Source organism: Phocoena phocoena, chromosome 2, assembly GCF_963924675.1.
Source record: "Phocoena phocoena chromosome 2, mPhoPho1.1, whole genome shotgun sequence".
NCBI lineage: Eukaryota > Metazoa > Chordata > Mammalia > Artiodactyla > Phocoenidae > Phocoena > Phocoena phocoena.
Window position 1 is genome coordinate 42,381,304 of NC_089220.1, and position 27,224 is coordinate 42,408,527.

A 27,224-nucleotide genomic window follows, 5' to 3' on the forward strand; every position below is an offset into this window, starting at 1 on the left:
TGAGATAAGTATAAAATGTTATAAAATATATCATTACACTATTGGATTTGGACAAACTATGGGTACAATCATTTGTCAGGAATAAAACATGCGCATGATATAAAAGCCTGATTTAACAGCAGGCCTATGTTATGCTGTACCCCTCAAAAGCAGCACTATAAAAGCTGCTTTATTTATTCTTTTGTTTTTTGCGCTTATATTCATTAATTTAATTACCAGTGAAGTGGGTAAAACGTATGCTATCTTCACTTTCAGGGAGCTCCAGACAAGTGAATTGGGACATGGAAGCCATCAAAATGCAGAAATTGTGCTTTTCTACTATCCAAACAGAAGGTAAAAAGCCAGCACTACTGATGAAAAGTAAGCACATCACACTAGTTGAGTGTGTCCATCACAGTTGTGGACAAGAACAGTGTGCCAAAAACACGCAAAGAAAAAACAAAATACAAAATGCTTTATTCATTCTATCTATTCAGTATTATTCGATGTAGACTGTGGGTGCCTGGCCATTTTCCCAGGAAAAGGGGTCACTTTTCAAACGCCTGTACAAACTAGACATATATTTAGGAATTTAATCATCAAAAGTCCTCTAAATTTTGAAACACAAAAAACGAAATGAAAATAAAGACTAAAGATTTACAGAAGTGAAAACTGGTTGAAACTATTCGGAATCACATACCACATAACGTTCCATTCAAGCTCTTCCCAGTTCTAACAGGAAGACGTTTATTTGCAGACAACGCTGGAGGAACACGGGACAACTCATCTTTCAGCAAAGGCAAATTATCTCCCTGATTTGGAGAAATTACCTCACGAAGTCTCCTCGCTGGTATTTTAACCTTTTTTTTCTTTTCCAGGCTAAACTCAGAGCCTTTCATATTACTGGTAACAAAACTAGTCCCACAATTATGAACAGAATTTTCTTCTGGGTCCATAAAACTTCAGAACAAAATTTTCACCGCTTTGAGGATTTCGGGAGGGCAGGGGTAAGGGAGAAGAAATAAAGTGGGAGTATGATAAAGAAAACGTGAATTTCAAGTGATTTTGAAACATGCAGTCATCAACTTTTAAATAAAACGTCAGACTATGCACAAAGCTAGAAATTTCAATTTGGTATTTAATCCAGGATTAGAGACGACTAGAACATATTTACCCATTAATCCCACTCAGTCTATTAATGCACCATGCCAATGAATCTGAAAGTGAGGATGACAAGAGAATGACCGCATTAGCAATAATAACAATAACAGAGCACTCCCCAACCGTAGAGATGGCAGTGCAAAACCAACCAGATGTGGAGGCGGAGTTAAAATTTGAGAAGAGGGAGTCAAGCAGGTAAAACCGAAATGCTATTTTTTTCAAAATCACCCACATAAGAAGCTTAATAGCTTTCTTCAGCCAAAGAGTCTTACACACCCCTCCAGAAGCAACCATCAGACACCTAAATTCACCCCTCTGCGTCTTCCGAACCCTCGGCAACAGCGGAGTCACGGGTCTAAGCTGACAACAGCTTCAGTTAGCCGCGGGTCAACACCTACTTCCCTTTAAACCCGCCCTTCAGACACAACACGCATGCGCGCCATGAAATCGTCCAACCAAAAAGCTAAACGCTCTCCGGTGCTCTTCCATCCCTCTCCGGGTGGAAACAAACTCCCAACATAAAAGGCTTAAAACGGGTGTGAATTTTTTGTTTTATTAAAGGCAGTACATTGCCCCACAAGACTTACAACATTGAATAACACTCGGGAGTTTCATCCAAGACCTGAAGAGCTCCCAACGTAGATGACAATACCAATTTTATTAGGGACTGTTTACAGGGTAGCTCCCGCAGACCGTTAGGGACGCGAGATTAAGTAAATTAGTTTTACAAAAAGTTTCGACAGATTCGTGTTGATACTGAAGAGAAAGTCAGAAATACCTTCGTCTAAGCAGACAATCAAAAAATCAATTTTCAGGGGATTTTAAAATTCGTTTATGATATCGGCTTTTTCCTCTAGAGTTTCCTGCGTTATAACGAATCGGTGAAGTAGGGTATAAGAGCTATTTGACATCGCCATTCCCACGTGTTCTCCTTCATCCAGCGGCTGCGGCGCCGGCCCTGACCCAGATCCTCCGCCCCCAGACTCGACGGGTAGCGGAGCCCCACAGCCTCCTACTGGTGTCGGATGCGAGAGTTTATTCTTAAGTATGGTCTCTTTTCTCTGTCCACAGAATCCCGGGTTTCCAGGCGGGGGGCTGCAAGCCACGCTCGGGAAAGGTGGCAGGGTCTCTTAAGGAGGCCGCCGCGGTTACCTGGGGCTATGAGGGGCTGCGGAGCCGGGCAACGCGTCCCCAGAGCGGGTTTGGGACCTGCCTCAGAACGTGTCATCACTGTGGCGAGGGTCGAATACGAGGCTCTGAGCCACCTTCAACCCAAGTTTGGGGAGTCGGGGTCTTGTTTTGGGACAGTGAGTTAGACTGTAAGGCATCCACCTCGTGACCTTGAGCTGAACCCTCCTTTAACTGAAAAATTCTCTCTAGACAGAAGACCAGGGCCAACACACCTTATCTGATTTGCTGATTTTCGAGGATGCATTACTTAAACGTTTCCCTTTACGCATTACTAAAAGATTAATCAAAGCAAAAAATGTAATCTGATGTAAACGTTAAATAACAAATTTTTATTTTTACATCTCAGCTGTCTACTTTGATAGAAGAAATCCTAGAATTAAAAGAGACCTTAAGGGCTCAGCTTTAGAGAACCTTTTAAATCTTGATAAGTTTCTGTATTTCAGTTACATTTCCTTCATTACCAGGCTTTTAGGTAGTATCTGTTCACAATTTGTTTTATAATTTATGTAAATTAAAAGATATAATGACAGTGTCAGAGCTGTAAGAGACTTCTGAGATGATTTATCTCCCTTATTTTCTAGGTGAAACTTAGATGTAAAAGAAAAAGTGACCTTTCCCCTCTAAGGTGTGCTCGTAGGTGTAGAAACTCATTAAAAATGTGACTTGTTTTGGATCTTACAACCCTTTAATCAGAGCTGGGACTAAAACCCAAGTAATCTTGCCCCCGTCTAGTCCAGTGCTCATAGGCTCATCCTTTAAGGCCTTGAAGCCATCCTTTAAACCCAAAAGGAGTATGCAGTGATCTTTCAAGAGAATGTTTTGCTCTGATTAAGTTAGGGTTGCCAGTTAATCAGGCACAATTTCCTAAAGCTGCTGCAAATGATCTAAAGTAAAGGGACATGTGGTAGAGTCCTATTTTATGTCAGTCTAGCAAGTTAGTTCAGATCAGTTTAGACATCTGACCTATCAAATAAAGAACAGATAGCCCAGGAACAAAAAACATGGCTCACAGGATTGTTCTTTCATTTCTTTTTTGTTGTTAACACTTTTACTTACTTGCTTTCTCTTTCCCACTCTCATATCTCTATATATACATATATATAGAGATATACAGGTTTTTTTTGTTGAACCACTTACAAGTTGCAGACATCATGACCTTTAACCCTTATTTCTTCAGCATGTATCTCCTTAAGAACATACTATTACATAGCTACAATATGACTATCACACCTAAGATAATATATTCAAATTTCTCCAATTATCCCCAAAAGTCTTTATTTTTAAAACTCAAAAATGGTTTTGAGTTCCAAAGTTCACAACTGTTTAGTTATCTTAATTCTTTAGTCATATGCTAGAACAGCCCTTTCTACTCCTTTTCTTTATGACTTTTTTAGAAAAGACCAGTCTAGTCATCTTACACGTAGTCCCAAATTGTGGCTGTTCCTAATTATTCCCTCATAATCAATCACATAAAACATTTTTGGCCAGAATAGCACATAGATGGTACCACACCGGTTAAGGTGGTGATTGGCAGATCTTCCCAATGTAAAGGGACAGTTTTCTTTTTGTGATAAGTAACTTGTGGAGATGCTTTGATACAATGCATATATCCTGTTCCCCAACCTATCACCCAGTAGTTTTATCATCCATTCATGATCCTTGCCTGAATCACAAGATTACCAATTACCAGTACCAGCCATGCTGCGGCCAGGATCAGTTATAGTGATAGCGGCCAAGGACATCAGAAGAATCACTTATTGTAAACTAAGTTTGAACAGAATTAGAAATTTGGCTCCAGACCTGGTAGAAATCTGCATATGATTCTAAAGACTAAATTGAGGGTATCTTCCCACCACATCCTGATTAGTTTATTATTTTTTTTTAATACTCAGAAATTTCTGGGAATTGTTTGTCCTGTGTGTTCACCTGAATATACATATTACATGGCAAAACAGGATATTAAGTATTTTTTAATACATAATAACACATATGCTAAATAACTGTAACCTCAGAACAGATTGAGGAAACTAATTTCACTTATTGAAAAGGAAAAGGTTTTTCAAAAAATCACTTAGCCAGCAGAAGTTTAGATTTCATCAAACAAACTTAGAGCTTGAAGGGGCCTCAGCAGTCATATTGTAATCCCCTCATTTTTCAGGTGAGAAATCAGGCCTCACTGGAGACATTCAAGCAAAGGTTGGACAACTACTTTTCCAGAACAGAAAGGAAACTCATGCATCAGAAAAGGTTTGAGCTTGATGACTAACAATTCTCTTAAGTTCCCTGGTTTTATGATACATTTTGTTTGACACAAAAATTACTTAGCATTGCTGTAATCATTCCTAAGGCCCAAGCCAGAGATGCTAGAACTCTCTATCCCTTCCCTCCCTCTTCAGGTTTCAGGGATATAACCAGAAGGTATCCCCTGATTGGATATTTGCCTCTCTAGTAACAAACATTTGCTTGTAATATCTGGTAATTAGGACCTAATAAAAGGGCAGCCACATTGCTTCTACCGCTTCTCACTATCAGGTGGTTTGTATGGCTGTTGGACTTTGTCAGTCAACATAACTAATGATTAAATAACTGCAAGATAGAATGCTGGAAGACTCAGAAGACACAAACTAGCAAGTAAATTTGAAAATCATCTATTCACTCAACCGTCTCCAGTATTTTCTAGGAACAACTGCCTTCACTTAGGTATAAAAAAAAAGACAATATCAAAAAAATTCATACAAACAACATTTGGGGGTGCTCCTCATCTATATCTCTTCAAAGACTTCCCAATAACAGTCATCATTTGTCACTATGAGTTGTATACCAATAGGGAAGTGAGGTAGAGTCAGCAGTGTTACACAACATTTAAAGATTTCATACTTTCTGCCTCTCTGACCTCTGCTTGAAAAAGTCATATTATATGTGAATTTTAACCTGAAGAAATACTAGGATAGGAACAGGAAAAAGAAGCTGATTTTGGCATTATAATTAGCAAACATGAACAGGTCTTTGGATAACCTTTTGTGCTTTCAGCTAGAGGCCTGCTGGTAAACCAGGTTCCTTTAATTCCTGTTTTATTGCTCTTGTTTGTTTTTTTTTTTTAAGTTCCCACAAAGTTTTCTTTTAACACCTAACCACAAAAGTTATCTTACCAGTTCTTGGATCTTTTCAGGCTGTTTTCTGAGTAGGAAGCCAAAAGAACTCTAGTTCTGAACGTTTGCTAACATTTACCACAATGCACACTGTACCTTGTTCTTTGGCAGGGATTAGAAAGCTGGGCAACCTCAAACTTTTTGAGATTATTGTAGATTCACATGCAGTTGTAAGAAAAAATAGAGCTCCCTTGTGTCATTTACCTAGCTTTCCACAATGGTAACATCTTACAAAACTGTAGTACAATATCACAACCAGGATATTGATGTTATTACAGTCAGAGTACAGGACATTTCCATTTCAAAAGTCATGTTGCCTTTTTATAGTAACACCTACTTTCCTCCTCCCCTACCCCCTCCTCGACCCCTGGCAACCACTACTAAGTTCCCCATTTCTGTAACTTTGTCATTACAAGAATGTGATATAAATGGAATCATACAGTATATAACCTTGTGGGATTGGCTTTTCACTCAGCATAGTCCTCTAGAGTTTCATCCAGGCTGTTGTGTGTATCAGTACCTCATTCCTTTTTATTGCTGAGTAGTATTCTGTGGTGTGGGTGTACCGGTTTGTTTAATCATTCACCTGTTGAAGAACATCTGGATTGCTTCCAGTTTTTGACTGTTATGAATAAAGTGTATATAAACATTCATGTACAGGTTTTTGTGTGAACATAAGTTTTCATTTTTCTGTGAAAAATGCCCAGGAATGCAATTGCTGCGTGACACGATAGTTGTACATTTAGGTTTTTAACATAGTGCCAAACTGTTTACCACAGTGGCTATATGATTTCACATTACCACTAGGGAATATCTGAGTGATCCAGTTTTTCCTCATTTTCACCAGCGTTTGGTGGTGTCACTATATTTTTTTAATTCAGCCATTCTGACAGGTGTGTAATGCTATATATCATGGTTTTAATTTGTTTCCCTAACAGCTAACAATGTTGAGTATCTTTTCATGTGCCTATTCGCCATCTATATCTTTTTGGTGAGGTGTCTTTTGCCCATTTCTAATTGCATTATTTGTGTTTTTACTATAGAGTTTGCAGACTTCTTTATGTTGTCTAGTTATTAGTTCTTTATCACATATGTAGACTTCATGTGAAGTCTAAGAATTCTTTGCCCTAAAGCCCGAAGATTTTCTCCTATTTTTCTAAAAGTTTTAATGGGTTTTATGTTCTATATTTAAGTCCCAGATCCATTTTGAGATAATTTTTGTATAAAGTGAAAGACTTACTTTGAGGTTAAATTTTTTGCCTATGGATGTACAGTTGTACCAGCACCACTTGTTGTAAAGGCTACCTTCACTTAACTGGTTTTGCATCTTTACCAAAAATCAGTTGGGCATATTTGTGTTATTATTTCTGGGTTCTCTATCCTGTTTCATGGATCTATGTGTCGGCTTTTCCACCAAAATCACACAATACTGATTACTGTAGCTATGTAATAAGTCTTGAAATCAGGTAGGCTGATTCCTCCCACTTTATTAGTCTTCTTTTGAATTTGTTCAAGTCCATTTGCTTTCCAGATAAATTTAAAAATAATCTTGTCTATATTTATAATAAGTGTTACTGGGACCTTGATAGGAATTGCATTAAGCCTGTATATCAATTTTGGGAAAATTTACATCATTACTATGCTGAGTTTTACAATCCATGAACACAATGTGTCTTTCCATTTATTTAAGTCTTTGATTTCTTTCATCAGCATTTTGTAGTTTTCAGCATGCCTTGTTAGATTTACCTGTACATGCCTTGTTAGATTTACCCATAAATCTTTTTTTTTGAGTGATTATAAATGGTATTGTATTTTTAATTTCAGTAACACTGAAAATTACAGTTTTTACAACTGATTTTTGCCATGTTTATCTTGTATACTGTGATCTTGCTGACTTGCTGAACTATCTTGTTCTCGGGTTTCTTTGTAGATTCTTTGTGATTTTCTGTGTTCACAATCATGTCATCTTCAAAGAGGGACAGTTTTATTTTCTTCCTTTACAATTTATATGTCTTATTTCTTTTTCTTGAGTTACTGCACTGGGTAGAACTTCCAGCAGTATATTCAGTAAGAGTAGTAAGGGCAGACATCTGGCTTTGCTCACTGTCTTATGGGAAAGTGTTCAGTCTTTCACCATTAACTGTGTAGTACAGGGTGTAGGATGTTTTTGTAGGTGTACATTACCAAGTTGAAGAAGTTCCCCTGTCTTCCTAATCTTCAGTTTTTAACATGAATGGGTACTGACTTTGTCAAATGCTTTTTCTGCATCAATTGATATGATCATGACTTATTTTTTCATCTATTAATATGGTGGATAATAGATTTTTAAATATTGAATTAGCCTTGCATCTCTAGAATAAATCCTACTTATTAGAGGTGTGTATTTTTTTTAATATATTACTGAACTATATTTGCTATTATTTTGTTAAGGATTTTTATGTCTATTTTATGAAGATATTTTTCTGTAGTTTTCTTGTATGTATCTTCTTTATCTGGTTTTGATATCAGGATAATAGTAAATTCATGAGCAAGTTGTTAGATTTATGTATATAGAGTTGTTCATAGTTCTGTTATCCTTTTGATATCTGCAGGGTCTATGGTACTATATACCTTGTTTTATTCCTGATAATGATAATATGTGACTCTTTTTCTTTGTTAGTCTTGCTAGAGGTTTGTCTGTTATAGTCTTTTCAAAGAACCAGCTCTTTATTTCACTGATTTTTGTCTGTTGCTTTTCTGTTTTCATTTTGGTTGATTTCTGTTATTATTTTCTTCCTTCTACATGCTTTGTGGGTTTATTTTGCTCTTTTTCTAGGTTCTTGAGGTAAAAAGAAAAAAAAATAGTTGATTTGATGCATTTCCTCTTTAATGTATGCATTTAGGACTATAAAATTTCCTCTTGGCACTTGATTTAGCTGTGTCACACAAATTTTAATATGCTGTATTTTCCGTTTCATTCAGTCCAGTGACTTTTTTTAAAAGTTCCTTGAGACTTCCTCTTTGATTCATGGATTATTTAGAAGTGTTATTTATTTTCCAGATGTTAAGAGATTTTCCTGTTATCTGTTACTGGTTTCTATTTTGATTCCATTGTGGTCTAAAAACAGACTCTGTATGATTTCAAATCTTTTAAATTTATTAAGGCTACTTTGTGGCCCCAGATATGGTTTATCTTGGTATGTGTTCCATGGGCACTTAATAAAAAGTGTATTCTGTGGTATTGGGTGAAATGTTCTGTAAATGTAGATTGTATCCTGTTGGTTAATGATGTTGAGTTTTTCTGTATCCTCGTGGATTTTCTGTTGAGTTGTTCTATCAGTTGTTGGGAGAGGGATGTTTAAGTCTGAAACTATACTTGTCTTTTTCGCCTTTCAGTTCTCTCTACATATTTTGCAGCTCTGTTGCTTGGGGCACACACATTTAGGAGTACTATGTCTTCTTGGTGGATGACCCTTAATGTCCTTTTGTGTCTCTGTTAAATTCCTTTGCTGTGAAGTCTACTTAATCTGATGTTAATATATCCACTATTTTCTTTGTATTATTGCTTGCATGATAAATCATTTTCCATCCTTTTGTATTCACTCTGTCTGTATCACTGTATTTGAAGTTAGTTTCTTATAGACAACATGTACTTGGTCATTTCTTTAATGCACTCTGCCAATCTGTCTTTTTTTTTTTTTTTTCCGGTACGCGGGCCTCTCACTGTTGTGGCCTCTCCCGTTGTGGAGCACAGGCTCCGGACGCGCAGGCTCAGCGGCCATGGCTCATGGGCCCAGCCGCTCCGCGGCATGTGGGATCTTCCCGGACCGGGCCACGAACCCGCGTCCCCTGCATCGGCAGGCAGACTCTCAACCACTGTGCCACCAGGGAAGCCCCCAATCTGTCTTTTGATTCTTTAGACTACTTATATTTAATGTAATTGTTTATTAAGGCTTAAATGTGCTATTTTATTTTTTATTTTCTGTTTGTTCTGGTTTTGTTTCTCTTTTCTTGTCTTCCTGTGGATTATTTGAATATTTTTTGTAATTTATTTTGATTAATCTATAATGTTTTTGAGTGTATCTCCTTATGTTCTTTTTTAGTGGTTGCTCTAGGTATTACATGACATATACAAAGCTTATCACAGTCTAATGGTGTCAGTATATTACTAGTTTCAGTGAAGTGAGAAAGCCTTGCCTCCCTTTACCCTCCCCATTTAAAATATACATTTAGAACCATGTTAGGCAGTTTTATAATTTTTGCTTCAACTGTCAAATATAATTTAGGAAACTCAAGAAGAAAAGGAAAGGGTACTGTACGTTTTCCTACTTTTATTACTATGTTGTTCCTCCTTGATGTTCCAAGTCTCCTTTTATCAGTTTTTTTCTGCTCAGAACTTTAATCCTTTTCAGGTAGGTCTGCTGGCACCAAATTCTTAGTTTTCCTTCATTTGAGAGTGTCTTAATTTCACCTTCATTCCTGAAGGATATTTTTGCTAGATACAGGTTTCTGGTTTGACTGATGAGAAATCTGCTATTATCCTAATTGTTTTTCCCCTATAGAAGATGTCGCTTTTCTCTTGCAAGCGACATCTTGCAAGACTAAATTTTTTGTCTTTAGTTTTTAAATGTTTGACTATGATGTATCTTGATGTGGATTTCTTTGTGTTTACGCTTTTTGGAATGCAATTCAGTTCTTGAATGTGTAAGCTTCTCTTCTTTTGCCACATTTGGGAAGTTTTCAGCCATTATTTTAGTACTTTAACAGCCCTGCCCTCTTTCTCTTCTTCCAGGACTCTAATAAAACAAATGTCAGTTCTTTTGTCACAGTCACACAGATTCCTGGTACCCTGTCATTTTTTTAATTCTATTTTTCTGTTATTCATATTGGATAATTCTATTTTCTATCTTCCTCCTTCCTTCACAGATTCTTTTTTCTATCCCCTCCGATCTGCTGTTGATTCTGTCTGTTGAGCTTCTTTTGTTTTTTTCTATTTTTCACTTCTTAAAATTTCCATTTGGTTCTTGATATCTTATATTTCTTTGCTGAGTTTTATATTTTTTAAATTTGTTTCAGACATTCTTAATTATTCATTGAAGCATTTTTTATAATAGCTATTTTAAGATCTTTGTCAGATAATTCTAACATCTCTCATCTCAGTGTTTGACATCTTTTTTTTCTTAAGATCTTAGTTCTTGGAATGAGTTTTGTTTCTGTTTTTTTGTAACCTAGACATTTTGCATCTTGTGTTATGAGACTCTAGATCTTGTTTAAACCTTCTCCTCTAGCTGACTGCTTTTGACACTGCTTCATGGGGGGGGCACCTTATTACTGCCAGGTGAGGGTAGAATTCCAAGTTCCTCACTCTGTCACTAGAGAGGGTGGGTGGGGTGTGTGTGTGTGTGCCAGGGGGTGGGGGTGATGTTCCTCATTTCTGCTGGGTGAGCGTAGGAGTTACAGCTCTCTACTAGGCCTTCATTGGTGTCTCCCTGGCTGAGGACTGGAGTGCCTCATTACTACTCCCCACGTGGCCTCCACTGACACCACAGGAGGGCATGTGGCCTGATTACCATGGGGCAGTATGTAGGTCCTGAATCTCAACTAGGCCTCCTTTGATACCACCCGAGAGGGAAGGGAGAAAGGTACTTCATCACTGACAACAGAGGAGGAAGTCTAGGCTCCCCATGCAGTTTCCACTGACACTTAGGGTAGGGGTCCTTATTAATGCCCAGCAAGAATTAAAGTCCCTGCTCCCTAATCACCCTTCTCTGACACTATTCTGGTGTGGGAGTTGGAGTGTCTCGTTACAACCTAGTGAGGGTGGAAGACTATCTGGCTTATGCTGATGTGGGTGGGGATGAGAACCAAAGTTTTTTCTGTGTTGGCCTGGAGTACAGCAGTTATTGTTTAAAAGATTTCTGTTTTATAGGCAGGCTTCCCCTTTCCTAGCCTTTTGGCTAGAGAAGGCAGACTTTTGGCTGGGGGTACAGAGGGGCTTTTTGACTACTCCAACTGGCATTTGCAGGTTGCCAGCTTTTTCAGCTCCAAGTTTGTGATATATGAGACCCCAGACAAGGGAGAGAATTCACTACTGTGATGCTTCTCGGGTCCCAAGGGCCCTAGCTAATATACTTTCTCCTCTCTACTTTTTAGTCTTATGTTTGTTTTATGTGTAATGTCCAGGGGTTTTAGTTGTACTTAGTGAGAAGAATAGGAAAAAGCACATCTACCCCACCTTCCCAGAAGCACAAATCCTAAACCTCACTGTATGATATACTTACAGGATTCTCTGTTTCTTGGCTGGTTAGTGACAAAATTTTATAGCAGCTATAAAGATGCATCTTACCTCAGAAGCATGGCTGGTTTCATAACTAGCACAGTACTTGGTACATTAAATAAATGTTTACTGAATGAATATCTACCCATATCTATCTAGCAAAATAGTAACTGCTGAGATCTCAAACTGTAAATAAGTTTGAAGTTGATATTAGAAAATAATGGAATAATTAGGTTTGTATTTCTATGCAGTTCCGTAGTTGGATGGTGTGGAATCAGTGTTTCATGACTTAAGTGAGCAAAGAGTAAATATAATGGAAGTATCTTACCTGGGACATTCAATGATGATAGTCACAGCAATACCTGAAAAATTGTGACCTTCAGTTAATTCCTGGTATTTTTCAGGTAGTTTATGTGGTTAAAATATATATATTATTTATAAAGCTGTGAAGTAAAATAGGAATAAAGAGCGTTCTTGGTAACTTTTTAGGTGTTTATGGAACACTAGTTGCCTGCATGTTGGGCTAATTTGAAACCTCTACTGCACTGTTTGTAGCAGATATCGAAGAATTTTAATAGAAAAGATAGTTTATAACTGTTACTACTAAACCAGAGATTCCCTGAAGTATAGACAGTCAGAATTTTGGAATGAGACTAGGATAGCAAATAAAAAAGAACTGGTGCTTTCCCTTGCATATGGAAAAAATAACTTTTTAAAAATGGCAGTAGTACTTGTGAACATACAGGATAAGGACAAAAGAGGAGGGAAGAATAAATGCAAAAGGGGTAAAGTTTTATACATGGTTGGGAATGCTGGAGTGGAATTACCATTGATTGTATTTGTTAATCAAAATGAGAATTTTCTTTCACGATAGTAGCATACACTCTGCCCTAAGCTTGAATTTCCTACTTAATCTCCATGTGAGCTTCATGAAAATTTCCTGTTTTTCACAGCCACTTTAAATAATAATTGATGAGCTAGTAAGAATGACATACACATCCAGTTTATGAGATTTTATCTGTTTTAGAACTAGCCAGGATAGAATAAGTAGATAACGTGATACATTCTTACATCATAATTAACTGATCCTGGGTCCTCCATTTAGGATATGTGAAAATCCCAGTAATTCAGAAACACTCTTTGACTTCCTTATCTTCACTTCTCTGTTGCCCCCAAGTTAGATCAAAAGTGTCATATGTTCAGAAGTTTCTGGTAAGTCTCTGTGATTACCCTTTTTGAACTGTAGAATGTACAACTCCTGTAACTTTCTCTTAGAGTCTTTTAGAACTCTCTTTCATGAGTGTTGTTGATTAATAAGTGGATGGTGTTTGTTAATTAATAGAACCTTTGCATTTACATAGTGATAGTAAAAGGATCTTTAGTAGCACAGATCTAAGTTGTATTAGGAACCAGGGGGATAGTTAACTTAAGTACTTATAGGAAGACACCAGAGAGCTCTTTCCCATAAAACCGTACTACGCATGGGACTTTAATACGTAGCTTTGCAAGGTAACAGAGCAAACTGTCTAAAAAATGGAGATTTAGATAGGGCCTTCGGTTCTCATAGCTAGCATTAAGAAAATCGAGTTCTAAACTGTAAGGTTCTTATTAATGACCTGGGAGATTGTGGGGGGACATATAATTACATAATCAGAAATTTATAAAATATGAACAGTAATTTCAGGTAGACTCGTTTCAGTGCTATTTCAAAACCTGTGCTTGTTTTGATTACCTTCAACTAGCCTAAATAAATTTGTATACAAACTGACAAACTTTTTACTTTTAAATCAGGTGACTAATAAACATACCAAAAGAATATGGCTGCACAAATACCAGAATCTGATCAGATAAAACAGGTAAGGTATTATAATTAAGGAAAAAGGATTTTGCAAAAAATTAAGGCACTACGGGATATAACCATGTCAGTCAGTGATCTCACAAAATAACTATTTATATTTCATTTCCACAGATGGATGTTAAATGATATGAAGCATATTCATTTTTCAGATAATTTGAAAGATAATCCAGGAAATAATAAATATTCAACTAGAAAATCTGACTATATTTTGTAGATCATATTATACCCATTTAAGGTAGCAAAAGAACCTTTGATTTCAAGTATTACAGGGTATTTTGCCTCAATACATCAGTATTTAAAACATCTTTGTTTTAAAAACAAATATTAAAGAACCTTCTGATTTGTTTGTAGTTTAAGGAATTTCTTGGAACCTACAATAAACTTACAGAAACCTGCTTTTTGGACTGTGTTAAAGACTTCACAACAAGAGAAGTAAAACCTGAAGAGGTATGAAAAGTGTTGCCCACTAAAAATTCTCTAAGTTCATCGTAAACAATATAAATGGGATCCCCCTAAGCATTTTGCTCGTTCCTAGTTATTACAGGAATTTAGGCTACCTTTTATATGTTCCGTTGCTCAGAGGAACTTGAAGCAGCCAGACTCGTGGCACTGAGTTTTAACGATGCCAAATTTAATATCACAGCCACACTGAACTACGGCAGACTTTTTTAGAGAAGATGCCTGGGACTTGCTGAATACATTGTTCCAAAGCAAAGATTCTTAATAATTAGCTTTCAGTCAAGATGGCCAGGCTAGAGAAACTTGACATGGCTTTCCTATCTGACCTTGAAAACTCAGGTTAATTTTGGAAAAAGTAGAGTTTGAATTTGGTGGCTCATATTGCCTAACCCTATTAGAAGTCTTAACTTTTAATATCCTCTTCAAAACATTTATATATTGGCTAAAAGAGACATAAAATTCCTCCAGTGGAATATGTTGATAAATATTCATGCCAAGAACTTAACATATAACCAGCAATCAATAAGTGTTTGTTAGGGCTTCCCTGGTGGCGCAGTGGTTGAGAGTCCGCCTGCCGATGCAGGGGACACGGGTTCGTGCCCCGGTCTGGGAAGATCCCACATGCCGCGGAGCGGCTGGGCCCGTGAGCCATGGCCGCTGAGCCTGCGCGTCCGGAGCCTGTCCTCTGCAACGGGAGAGGCCACAACAGTGAGAGGCCCGCGTAACGCATAAAAAAAAAAAAAAAAAATAAGTGTTTGTTAAATAAATGACGAAGTTTGAGAGATGCTAAGTACAATAGTCTTATTAAAAAGTAAAAAGTTGAAAATTAAGAATGTCGTGAATGGAGTCTCTCATTAAAAAGAACAAACCTGATACTGGGCCTACATTTTAACAATCAGAATAAGAGATGGGAATGTGGGATTTCAGTTAATATTGAAACACACCTGCAGAAAATCTAGTCCAGAAGGCAGGGACTGACTTACCATTGTTTTTAGTACCTCCAAACTGGTAAGCATTCAGTATATATTAATTTTTGTAAATGGATGAAAGTATTAACAATTGAAAGCTATGATCACTTGCTACTCATTAATACCATTTAATTCTCAGATATATTCAAAGAAAAGAAAAGTACCCACTGGTTATTTTTTTAGAATAGATGCAATTTCTTTTAATTAATATTTTTGTGTTGACTCTTGGATCTTTTTATTTCTAGACCACCTGTTCAGAGCATTGCTTACAGAAATATTTAAAAATGACTCAACGAATATCTATGAGATTTCAGGAATATCATATTCAGCAGAATGAAGCCCTGGCTGCCAAAGCAGGACTCCTTGGCCAACCACGATAGAGAAGTCCTAATGCATGGACTTTTGATGAAAGATTGCCAACAGCTGTTGCACTGGAAATGAGGATTCACCTGACAGAATCCCATGAAAGCAGTAGCCACCATGTTAAACCATCTGTCATGACTGTTTGGCAAACAGAAACCACTGGGGAAACAACATTGCTGTTTACCAGAATAATCAAAATAGGTCTTATTGTTCAATGAAAATAATAAGATGCAACACTTGTTGAGGCCTTAAGATTCAGCAGCTTGGTCACTTGATTAGAGAAATAAACCATGGTTTCTTCAATTATGACTGTTAATTTTAAAGCAAAATACGTGTTCAATCATGTATGAGACAGAAAAAAAATTTTATTACTAAAAGGAAAATAAATGGAAATATCACTGAGCAGTTTATACTATATAGCACCATAGCATTCTGACTGGATTGTGGATACATTGAAATGTTTTTCAATCAGGATCATCCTCCAAGTATTCCTGTTCATTCATGTCTGCCTCAAATTGCTGGTAAATACATAAAATAGTTACTTGCTAATCAGTTTAATGCACGATCCTTTTCTTGCCTCCCTTCTTGTGTCAGGGTGGGCACTACACATTCTTATCCTAGCGACATTTTCATGTACCTTCAGGAAAGATCCCATCTGAGACTAGCTTGCAAAATGTTTAAGAATTGATTATTGTGCTTTAGTGGAGACTATGTTGCTTTGTGTTTTATTCAAAAGCTGAGAAGCCAACATGAATGATTCCAAGTCAGACCAACAATATACAGTGTACTCTCAGCTACTGCATGTGATCAATGTAATAAAAAGTAAACCAAAGTTAAAGTAGTGTCTTAGAGCTAAATGAATCCTAAAACAAATCCAAACGCTGCAGGAAACTCTAGTTGATGCATAAGTACACCCAGCAGTTTGGTATCAAATGATATCCATTCATGAGCCAATTTATTAATAGGTATTAGTCTGCTTACATTTACCAATATAAACTTGTACTCAAGAGAACACTAACTAGCCTATATGTTTAAATTTACCAAAGTGATTTCTATGTTTTGTCATATTATTGGAAAGTAGAAGTATTATTCTGCTTTGATAATTTACAGTTTTCTGTATTATATCTAATTTTTAAGCCATTAACTAACAATACCATTTAACTTATAGACCTCTGTTGACATTGCAGTCAGTCAATAATTGTGATGTCTTTGAAAGTACAAAGATAAACAGTGTTAACAGTGTTAACTTTAAAGTTGAAATGTTGAAACGTATAATACTCAACAAAATATACAATTCATTATGGTCAAAGGAACGTGAAAGAATAGGCTTGTTTCATCTGAAGACACGAAAAGCAAACAAAAATTCAGAGATCTTACTCATTTCAAACTTTGGGCCATTCACACACATATCAATACTTCACTGTTTCTACGTAATTAAGCCCAACGTGGTTATTTACAGTGTTCATTTCACAAAGATAATTAAGTATGTGCTTACCTGGCAAATGAGGGGAATTTTGCACAATAGCATCTCAAATACCTTGGGAGGAAGTGTGTGTTTGAAAACTTTCAGAAGTTCCTGTGGTTGCCCACACACCAAAAAGGCATTGCTGAGATGTTCAAGCCCCATTCAATGCTCCCCTGAAACAGATTTATAAGATTAGAGCAGAATTTTAAAGTTCTTCAAAATATACATTCTACAAATTACCAAGAAAGCACCAAGCATTGAAACTAAAAAAACACATCAAACTGAAGACTAGGGGACTTCCCTCGTGGTCCAATGGTTAAGAATCCTCCTTCCAATGCAGGGGACGCGGGTTCAGGCCCTGGTCGGGGAACTAAGATCTCACATGCCGTGGGGCAACTAAACCCACGTGCTCTGGAGCCCACACACCGCAACTACTGAGCCCGCGTGCTCTGGAGCCCGTGCACCAGAACTAGAGAGAAGCCCACCCGCCGCGATGAAGAGCCCCCATGCCACAATGAAAGATCCCGCATGCCGCAACAAAAGATCCCACATGCCGCAACTAAGACCCGAGGCAACCAAACAAATAAATGTTAAAAAATAAAGACTATTTGATTGAACAAGCCACAAAAAGAGTAAAGAGTATAAAGGGGAAAATGTTGAGCTGCCAATTAAATAACTTTCTGACCCAAATTACTATTTAAAAGTGCACTCTTGAATTGGAAATGTTCACATTCTGCTATTTGGGTATGCAAGAGGGAGGTACTGAGTTTTTTTAAAAGGCTGGGGTTTGCCATTACTGATATGAGTTATCTTTAACTCTACGTATGTGATCGATGAAGTATTACAGGTGAAACATCTTGATGTTCCAGCTAAATAAGACTTTTAAAACATAGATTGTATTATCAACGAGCTGAAACAAGATTTAGTGTAACATGAATTACATATCCAGGGGAGGAGAAGAGATTTATGAACTTTGATTTCTAGGTGGTTTTAAAATGAGTTTTAGGATGATTGGCTGTAAAGTAACTAAGAATGAAAATTTGTGAATAGTGGAAATTAATGATAGAGTCTCTCTTTAAGTTAAAACATGTAATCACTTAGTCTCACTACCTCGTTTTAGGAAATAGGCAAAGATCAGTGAAATAACTTAAGGTTTCAAAGCTAATTAATGCCAGAATTAGTAACAGAACCTAATTTTCTGAACCTTGAGACTAGTGTGCTGCCTCTCTTCAGGTGTTATGTAATAACAGAAGTTGACATTTTGACATATTTAATATAACTAAGTAGGAAATAAACACTTTGTATCAAACCTTGTAAAGAAAGAAAAAGATATAATAGTGCCTCTCAAGTTGATGGAGCTAATGTAACCTAAAAACAATAATCAGTTTGGTTAATTAGATCAACCAACCAATAAATCCAATCAAATCAGCTAATCAGAAATTTCTCTTAAAACTTTTGGCTCTATGGTCCCTCTGGTTATATAGACATAAACACAACTGAGATGGCTACAGAACTACCTGGCAGCAAAGTAGTAAAAATGGGGTGGTGGCAGGAGGGAGTAGAGAAAACTGAGATTACAGAAAACTGGGTGAAATATTATTGCATTAGAACACTGGTTCTCAACCAGTGTACTGTAATAACCTAGGGAGGTTTAAAGAATACTGACACCTATATATCTGGAGAAAACTATAATTCTAAAAGATACATGCACCCCAATGTTCACTGAAGCAATGTTTACAATAGCCAAGACATGGAAGCAACCTAAATGTCCGTCGACAGAGGAATGGATAAAAAAGATGTGGTACATACATGCATTGGAATATTATCAGCCATAAAAAAGAATGGCGCAGTGGTTGAGAGTCCGCCTGCCGATGCAGGGGACACGGGTTCATGCCCCAGACTGGGAAGATCCCACATGCCGCGGAGCGGCTGGGCCCGTGAGCCATGGCTGCTGAGCCTGCGCGTCTGGAGCCTGTGCTCCACAACGGGAGAGGCCACAACAGTGAGAGGCCCGCGTACAGCAAAAAAAAAAAAAAAAAAAAAAGAATGAAATAATGCCATTTGCAGCAACATGGATGGACCTAGAAATTATCATACTAAGTGAAGTTAAGTCAGAGAAAGACAAATATCATATGATATCACTAATATATGGAATCTAAAAAAATGACAGAAATGAACTTATTTACAAAACAGAAATAGACTCAGAGAAGACAAACTTATGGTAACCAAAGGGGAGAAGGGGATGGATAAATTAGGAGTTTGGGATTAAAATATACACACTACTAAATACAAAATAGATAACCAACAAGGACCTACTGTATAGCACAGGGAACTATAATCAATATCTTGTATAATCTATAAGGGAAAAGAATCTGAAAAAGAACAGATATAGATAAATATATGTAAAACTGAATCACTTTGCTGTACACCTGAAAGTAACACAACACTGTAAACCAACTATACTTCAATTAAAAAAAAGAAAAAAGAAAAAAAAATTCTGATGCCTGGGTCCCACACCAGAGATTCTTATGTAATTGGTTTTGGATTTGGTGGGGGATTTAAAGAATAAGCAACCAAGATGAGAATTTCAGAAGTAAAATATAGTAGAAGTATATAACCCTAAAAGTGCTAATTAATTTAGGGGCTCATAGAAATAATGTTAATCACCTTTGAGAGAGAAAAATTTAAAAACTCAAATTTGCAATTTTTGTTTTTATCATCTCAATATTTGTAACATTCACCTCTAAATCTAAACTATTACATGATAGCTCTTAAACATAAAGTAAAAATAAAATGTAATAAAATAATTGTTATTTTTCTTTTAATTTATAACTCATAATTTTCCTCTCCATATTTATACTATCCCAGCTCAAAAAATGTTAAAGCTGAAAGGTTCTTTGTATTTTAATTGCCCCTATATCCAGGGAGTATCCTTAAGCAGTTAAAAAATTTTTAAGTTTTGATTCATACAACATTTAGTCATTTGGAAAACCCATTTACTTAGAATTTTATCTGACAGTAAATAAGGTGTTCTTGTATTTGGCTTTGCTTCTCCATCTGCCCACTTCCAAGACTGCAACCAAAACTAACACTAACTGTAACATCGTGGAGCTGTAACTGTAATAAAGTGAAAATGCTGGGACAGTTTCTCTTAAACTGAAGCAAGTTGGTTAACACGTCTAGTTAGTTAAGTTATCTGACATACAAATACCAATCCATAAATATTTCTCAAATATAAATTATCATAAATAACTGCTTACAAAAGAATGTTTACATTCTTACCTCTGGATAACCAAAGTTCTCCCATTCGTACTTCTTGCAGAAAAAGTTGTAATTTTTCATTCTTTGCTGGATCCCACAACTAAAAGAGTCACAGAATATTTAACAATAAGTAACGAATGTAAGGTATATGGTTACTTGTCAAAATTATTTAACTTTTATTTTATTTATTTATTTATTTTGTTGCACTGGGTGTTACTTGTGGCAGGCGGGCTCCTTAGTTGTGGCCTGCAAACTCTTAGTTGCAGCATGCATGTGGGATCTAGTTCCCCGATCAGAGATCAAACCCGGGCCCCCTGCATTGGGAACACAGAGTCTTACCCCACCAGGGACCACAGGGAAGTCCCTTAACTTTTATTTTAAAAGCACATCTTGGGCTTCTCTGGTGGCGCAGTGGTTGGAAGTCTGCCTGCTGATGCAGGGGACGCGGGTTCGTGCCCCAGTCCGGGAAGATCCCACATGCCGCGGGGCGGCTGGGCCCGTGGGCCGTGGCCGCTGAGCCTGCGCGTCCGGAGCCTGTGCTCCACAACGGGAGAGGCCACAACAGTGAGAGGCCTGCGTGCCACAAAAAACCCAAAAAAAAGCACATCTTGAATCTAGTCTCTAAATCCAAGCATGACAAATGCAGTTCTTTATATTTAAGACAATTTCTTAAAATGGAGTTATAATTTCAGGCGCCAAAAAAAACCTATATATATATATATATATATATATATATATATATACAGCAGGCGATGGCTGTGAATTGTCACCATGCACATTTGATGGCCTTCCTAGATGGTACCTTGTTAAACCAGCACATCCAGCGTCTGCCAGGCTGCAGCCTGGCCAGTTTTATTCTTCAGCTTCTCTAATCCCTTGACACCTGGAACCCTGATTACCATTTTATATCAGCTCTTGTACTTTTCAGTATACTTTCATGAGTTATATTGTCATTTAGATCTAACAACTCTGAGAAATAAAGTCAGAAGACTAGGGTAATTTCTTAAATTTAGCTCATGTTATAATTTAAAAAAAAAAGTTGAAGCTCCCTCCTAAAGCAAACAAATGAAAAAAATGGCATATTCAAGTTTGGTTGAGGTGTTTGTAATAACTTCATATTTTACCCAGCTTGCTAAGTACACATAGGAGAAATCACACTGTAATCAACTATAACAAAGGTAGTTTTCTTTGCAAACCTATTTTCTTGCCTAGGGTATTAACCGTGCTTGTTGATTTAGCAAAGGGCATGGCGGGGGCTGGCATGGCGGGGGCTGGCCGGGCAGCTGGTGATATTCAGAAGGATGCTGTGGTTTGCTGCAGGCTGGTTCATGAAAGTGACGAGGTTCACAGGATGTCATCATCACTGGTAACCATGCCAAGGGCTGGTCTTTAAAGCTAAAGTGGGCAATCCCTAGCCCAAAGTATCAACTCCACTGCCAGTCACTTCAGCTTCAGTCTTTTATATTCAGAGAGTTTTTCTGTTTATTTTCCCCAAGAATTCTCTTTTTTAAATGGTATAAACCTGCAGATGAGATCATATTCTAAGCTTTTATCAGCAAACATGCTGATGATCAGTAACAACCACAGGTTTCATTCATCAGATACTTAGTGAGCCAAGAGCAGGACCCTCTAAGGAGAGCTGGAAGGGGAAGGAGATCAAGACTCCTGTGCCCATCCCCATGGAGTCCAGAGTCTAACCAAGAGAAAAGACAAGTATGCTTGATATCAGTAACACATTAACAACAAAGTCCAATGTCTCTGGGGCTCATAGTACATTCCATCTGGTTGGAAGATCAGGGTAAGTTTCTCAGAAAAGATAGCATTTGAGATGTGGAGAAGCTCAGTGAAAGTCTGATGAAGAAAGTACAAGTGATGCCAAACTGCAGGGAAAAATATCAAGTGAGCTTATGTAGCTGGATTATGATAGGGTGAATGGAGCAACAATAATAATAAAAAACTACCAATTACTGAAGGCCAGCTATGGACTGAAAACTTTCCATGTATTATTTCTAATCCTTAGGAAAATAAGGCTGTCAATACTGAAGGCACCCATGGTGCCAAGTCCTTGGTGCCAAGCTGAGAGGGTTCGTCTTTCATCTGCAGAGTAGGGAGCTACTGCAAAGTGTTACATATACACAGCTGCGGTTTAGAAGGAATTTACTCTGAGAGCATAAGAAAAGAGGCAGTGAGACAGTTAAGAAATTATTACAGTATCCTGGGTAAAAGGTGATAAAAGCCTGAGGTAGTACAGGAGCAATGGAAATAGAAAAGGAATAGGGTATGAGATAGAGAACAGAAAAATAAGGGGATTGATTGTGGAAGATGAGGTTGATATTTTAAGCAAGATGAGTTGGGTCACAGCAGGGAGCCTAGGGCTATCAGAAGCATCACAAGGAAACATGAGGAGGAGGAACAGTGGCAAGGGATGAGATGATGAATGTACTTCTGAACACACAAAGCTGAGGTGCCAACAGATCATCTAGGCTACAGAGTCTGGCAGGCAGGCAAAATTTGGGGCCCCAGGTCTAGAGCAGTATATCTGAGGTCACTTATGGAGAAGGGAAGGAGCTTCCAGGGAGATAAGGGATTATGCAGAATCTGAGAGCACTGTTTCACAAAGGATGGGCTGAACGAGCTATTAAAACTGCAGTTTTCTTGGGCTCCACGCAGACCTAGCAAATCAGTCTAAGTAGAGCCCAGGAATGTGCATTTTTAATGAGCTCCTCAGAAGATTCTTATAAATTCTGAAGTCTGAGCATCACTGCCCCCATAACCACTGGGCTACCCCTGACCTCCTAAATCAGAATGGCTGGTGCTTGGGTCAAATAATCTACATTTTGACAAATTCCCCAGGTAAATCTAATGCAGACTGACCACAGACCATACTTTGGGAAACAAAAAGGGCCTGGGGTGAGGAGGAAGAGAGATCCTGGAAGGAGGAAGTGACATCTCTCTGTGCCTTAGTTTATTCATCTATAAAACTAGAAGAACAGGGCTTCCCTGGTGGCGCAGTGGTTGAGAGTCTGCCTGCCAATGCAGGGGACACGGGTTCGTGCCCCGGTCCGGAAAGATCCCACATGCCGCAGAGCTGCTGGGCCTGTGAGCCATGGCCGCTGGGCCTGCGCGTCCAGAGCCTGTGCTCCGCAACGGGAGAGGCCATAACAGTGAGAGGCCCGCGTAATGCAAAAACAAAACAAAACAAAACAAAAAAACCTAGAAGAACAGAGTGGTTATGAGGATTATATAAAAGAACATTTGAAAAATCCTGCTTCTGCCTCTTCATTTGAAATAATCCAGATCTTCATCATTTCCCACCTAGACTGCCACTGATGTTTCTGCCTTTGACTTCCCTCCTCCATCCCATACTCCAAAAAAAAAAAAAAATTGCATCCATTCTCTGAAATAAAATCACTGTCACTGGTTATCTGCCATGACAGAAAAATAGCAAAACTTTCTGGTTTGGCATTCAAAGCCCTCCACAATAAGACACCAATCTACCACTCAGCTATCTCTCTGGCCACAACACTTGAAATATTGCAATTTCGTAGTCTGTGCCTCTGCACAAGCTGTTTCTCTCTGCCTACAATAAACAATATTCAACAAATATTTGCTGGGCACCTACAATGTACCGGACACTGTTCTAGGCACTGGAGAGACAATGGAGAGTAAAAACACAGACAAGGTCTGCCCTTATGGAGCTGATTCTAATAAATAGAAAGCATTAATCAAATAATCACACAAACAAATGGTGTAACTTCAACCACGGATAAGGGCAATGAAGGAGAGGGACATGGAGCTGACCCAGGCTCTACCCCAGGGAAAGCATCTCTCTCACGCCCAGCCATGGATACTCCCTGTCCTGCTTTCTTAACTCTGTCGATTGCACCTTTTTCCCTAAGAGACTCCATCTTGAAACCTCAGAAATCTCTGACTTCTGCTCTCCATGACCCTTTCATCAGCCAGCAAGAACTATCTATTCTTTCTGGAAATTTTATCTCACATCTCTCATCACTGGTTGCCACTGACACCACCGCAGTTCAGGATTTTGATTACCTCTCACCTGTATTACTGCAATAACTTTCTTTTCCTCCACTCTATCTAGCATACTCCTGCCTGATGTAACCTAAAAAGTTTTTTGCTTTCCTCCTTTTTAAAAATATTCCTGCTCAGAAATCTTCAGTAATTCCCCCATTGAATCTGAATTCCTTAACCTGGCCTTCAAAGCCTTCTCCGAGGCGGCCCCTACTTAGCTCTCCAACCTCACCTCCCACTATCCCCCACTGGGACTCCTCTGTCAAACTGATTTACTGAATAGGCCTGGCAGATCCCCCATTTTGCACCTTTATGTACATTCAGTTCCCTTCATCCTGAATGCTGTCTCCCCTGAAACCAGGACCCAAATTTAACACATCCTTCCACACTCATTTGATGCCACCTCTTTTCCAAAGTCTTCTGTGAAGAACCGCATGTTCCAAAAACAGCCACAGCAATATTCCCAGAGCTAGATAGAGGCTATTGCCTCTCCCCTTGAAACTGAGTGGGCCTCAATGCAGTAGAAGTGGCACCACCTGGCACACGCCCACATGTTCTCTCTCACAAATATATGTATAAATACATATATACAGTTGACCCTTGAACAATATGGGTTTTAACTGTCCAGATCCACATATACACGGTCTTTTTCAATAAATAGGCACTACAGTTGAATTGCTGTCGGTTGAATTCTCAGATTTGGAACCACCGACACGCAGGGCGAACTGCAAAGTTATTTTCAGATTTTTGACTGAGGGAAGGGTCATTGCCCCAACCACTGTGTTGTTCAAGGGTCAACTGTGTGTATCAACACACACACACACACACACACACACACAAATATATCACACACTTGCTTGCCCGGTGGGACCCATCAACCATACTGCGAGGAAGACGATGCCACATGGAGAGGATATGTGCAGGTGTTCTGTGCGATACACCCAGCTAAGTGGCCAGCAGCAATAACTGCCCAACGTGTGAGGGAGCGAGCCTTCAGATGACCCAGCACCTAGCCCTGGGGTCAACCTGGCTGAAGCTGAGCGGAGCAGAAAGGTGTGATTCCCACCCAGCCCTACTCAAATTGCAGATTCAGGAGCAAAATAAGATGTTTTAAGCCACTAAGGTTAAAGGAGCAGTAGATCAGTAGAACACCTCCATGATAACCCTGCCCTGAAAGTGATCCTCTACCTCCTCTGTGCTCCTGTTAAGTGGGGGATAGTCTTCCCCCCCACCCCCACCCACAATGCTAACCTCTGCCACACCTAGAACAATGCCTCACACGTAGGAGGTGCTCAACCGACTGAATGAATGAAAATTCATAGAAGGACCTAAGAACTCTCTGAGAGATGATGTGAGTTAGTTAAGTTGGACCGATCGCTAAGATGATTGTGATTATCTTTAAAAGTAACTAATCAAATTCCATTTTGGAGAAAAAGAAGGTATGTTCTGCTTTTGAGCAAGAAGAAAGGCCCAGTAGGACAGGAGTGGGCGGTGCATCACTGTCACCCAGCCGAGGCCTGGTGTGGGTTTCTAAGTGTCTGGTGCTGCTCAGCAAGGGCAAAGGCTTCTCTTTCTTTTTTATAAACTAAACGGAGCGGCTTTTCCTACCACGTTTACTGTACAGCTGCCTTTTCACGACCCCAAATGGTTCTTCCTTCGTTTCTTTCCTTTCGTAGCGGACAATAAAAACTAAACGTAAGTTGAGCGGAAACGGGGTGAGGGCAGGCAGAGCGGTGCTCGGAAACGGCTGCTCAGGAAACGGTTGCTCAGGAAGCGGCCTGGGACCCTGAGGCCGAGCCGGGATCTGCATCGGCTGGAGGTTCCTCACTGTAACGCCACCTCGGCGTCGCTAAAGTACTTCCCCTGGGCGCCCCGTCCCTCAGCCTTTTGCTGCTGGGCTCTAATTTCTGCAAACAAAACGTGGCACGTGCTGGTAGGGGGCCGTCCCCACCCAGGCTTCCGTCCCGCGGGCCTTTCGGCGGCGTTGGCGGCACCCGCGGCCCGGCCTCGCTCCGTGGGCCCAGTCAGCCCCTCCGCCACCGGCCCGGTCAGCGCGTCCGCCGCCCTCCCAGCCCGGCCCGCCGCACCTCCGCCGCCGTCGCACTCACTTTCCCGCCTTGGGGTCGCCACACCGCTTCCGGTCGAAGCAGACGCAGTAGCCGAGGAAGGCGACGGCGCCACAGGCCTCCAGGGCCGCCAGGAGGCAGAAGACTGTGCGGACGTAGGGCATATGGCTGCGGGCGTCCCGCGAGTTGGGCGCGGGCCCGCCTGCGCTGGGAGCCCGGCCGGCCGGCAGGGGGCGTCGGCGCGGCGCCCCTCCCAGCCTCGGGGCTTCCTGTGCGCCGGGCCGCGGGCGTGAAGAGCTGAGCGTCGACGCCTCGCACCTCGGCCGGCGGATAGAGGAGGAAACCCAGGGTCCTAGAGGAGGAGTGTGGGAGTCTCACAACCACCGAGTAGGAGAGCTCTGTTCGAACCCAGGTCGGTCGTACTCCAAATTCCGCACCCCTTACCCAAACGCACCCCAGTCCCTCTGCCTATGACGCCCATTCAGGCAAATCACAGTATGTCGGGAATCTGGTTAGCTGAGGTACTGATCCTTCTTAGGCCTGTGTTCCCTCAACTGCAACTTTGAGTCATAACTCTGGTCATCTCCTAGTTCACAGTACTGCCCACCGAGCACCTGGACACTAGTCCGTATTCCCCAACCTGGTATGCTTTGTCACCTGCAAGAACCCAGCAGTCCAAAGTCCCCAACCACCTTAGCTCCACAGCAGGAGGCAGGAGGCATGTTGAAGTAATAATAATAGTAACAACAATAATAATTTAGCCTAGAAAAAAAACGTTAATTTGCTGGTCTGGGCCGGGCCTGACAGCCAAAGGTCCCAGAGGAAAAGCAACTCCAAGAGACCCATGACACTTACTAGCCTAGATGCTTTTCTAATACTTGCCTTATTCAGCAGACATAGCAGAAAGGAAGTAAGACTTTATTCCAAATATCAGAGTTTTGACTTTATACAAAGCCAAAGAGAAGGCATAAGCTAGGTAAGGACCTTCTTTTTTGTTTGATTGGTTATTCAATTGC

General features: G+C 39.5%; 3 protein-coding genes across 9 annotated transcripts in view; 1 reads left to right on the top strand and 2 right to left on the bottom strand.

Annotated features, from left to right (window-relative positions):
- The window catches only part of KIAA0586 (KIAA0586 ortholog), a 106,928-nt gene extending 106,050 nt beyond the window's left edge, over positions 1 to 878 (bottom strand). For all 4 annotated transcript variants that reach the window (XM_065871934.1, XM_065871931.1, XM_065871933.1 and 1 more), the window contains exon 1: positions 680 to 878. In XM_065871934.1, the coding sequence (XP_065728006.1) occupies positions 680 to 878 (199 nt within the window). The remainder of the gene's footprint in view (positions 1 to 679) is intronic.
- On the top strand, positions 708 to 16,216 carry TIMM9 (translocase of inner mitochondrial membrane 9). Of its 4 annotated transcripts, XM_065871935.1 has the most exons (6): positions 708 to 829; positions 1,998 to 2,185; positions 4,490 to 4,578; positions 13,528 to 13,592; positions 13,946 to 14,041; positions 15,267 to 16,216. In XM_065871935.1, the coding sequence occupies exons 4-6, from the start codon at positions 13,554 to 13,556 to the stop codon at positions 15,399 to 15,401; spliced, it is 270 nt and encodes an 89-aa protein (XP_065728007.1). In that variant the 5' UTR covers positions 708 to 829; positions 1,998 to 2,185; positions 4,490 to 4,578; positions 13,528 to 13,553; the 3' UTR covers positions 15,402 to 16,216. The 4 variants fall into 4 exon arrangements, with proteins under 4 accessions (XP_065728007.1, XP_065728008.1, XP_065728009.1 ...); XM_065871936.1 differs by lacking the exons at positions 708 to 829; positions 1,998 to 2,185; positions 4,490 to 4,578 and having other exon boundaries at positions 13,554 to 13,592; positions 15,336 to 15,401; XM_065871937.1 differs by lacking the exons at positions 708 to 829; positions 1,998 to 2,185; positions 4,490 to 4,578 and having other exon boundaries at positions 13,554 to 13,592; positions 15,351 to 15,401.
- Positions 15,849 to 26,372, bottom strand: TOMM20L (translocase of outer mitochondrial membrane 20 like). Its single transcript, XM_065871672.1, is given in 5 exon segments — positions 15,849 to 15,902; positions 16,880 to 17,022; positions 20,132 to 20,210; positions 20,923 to 21,001; positions 26,251 to 26,372. Coding segments are annotated over 5 exon segments (477 nt in total).
- Positions 26,373 to 27,224: the final 852 nt, after the last annotated feature.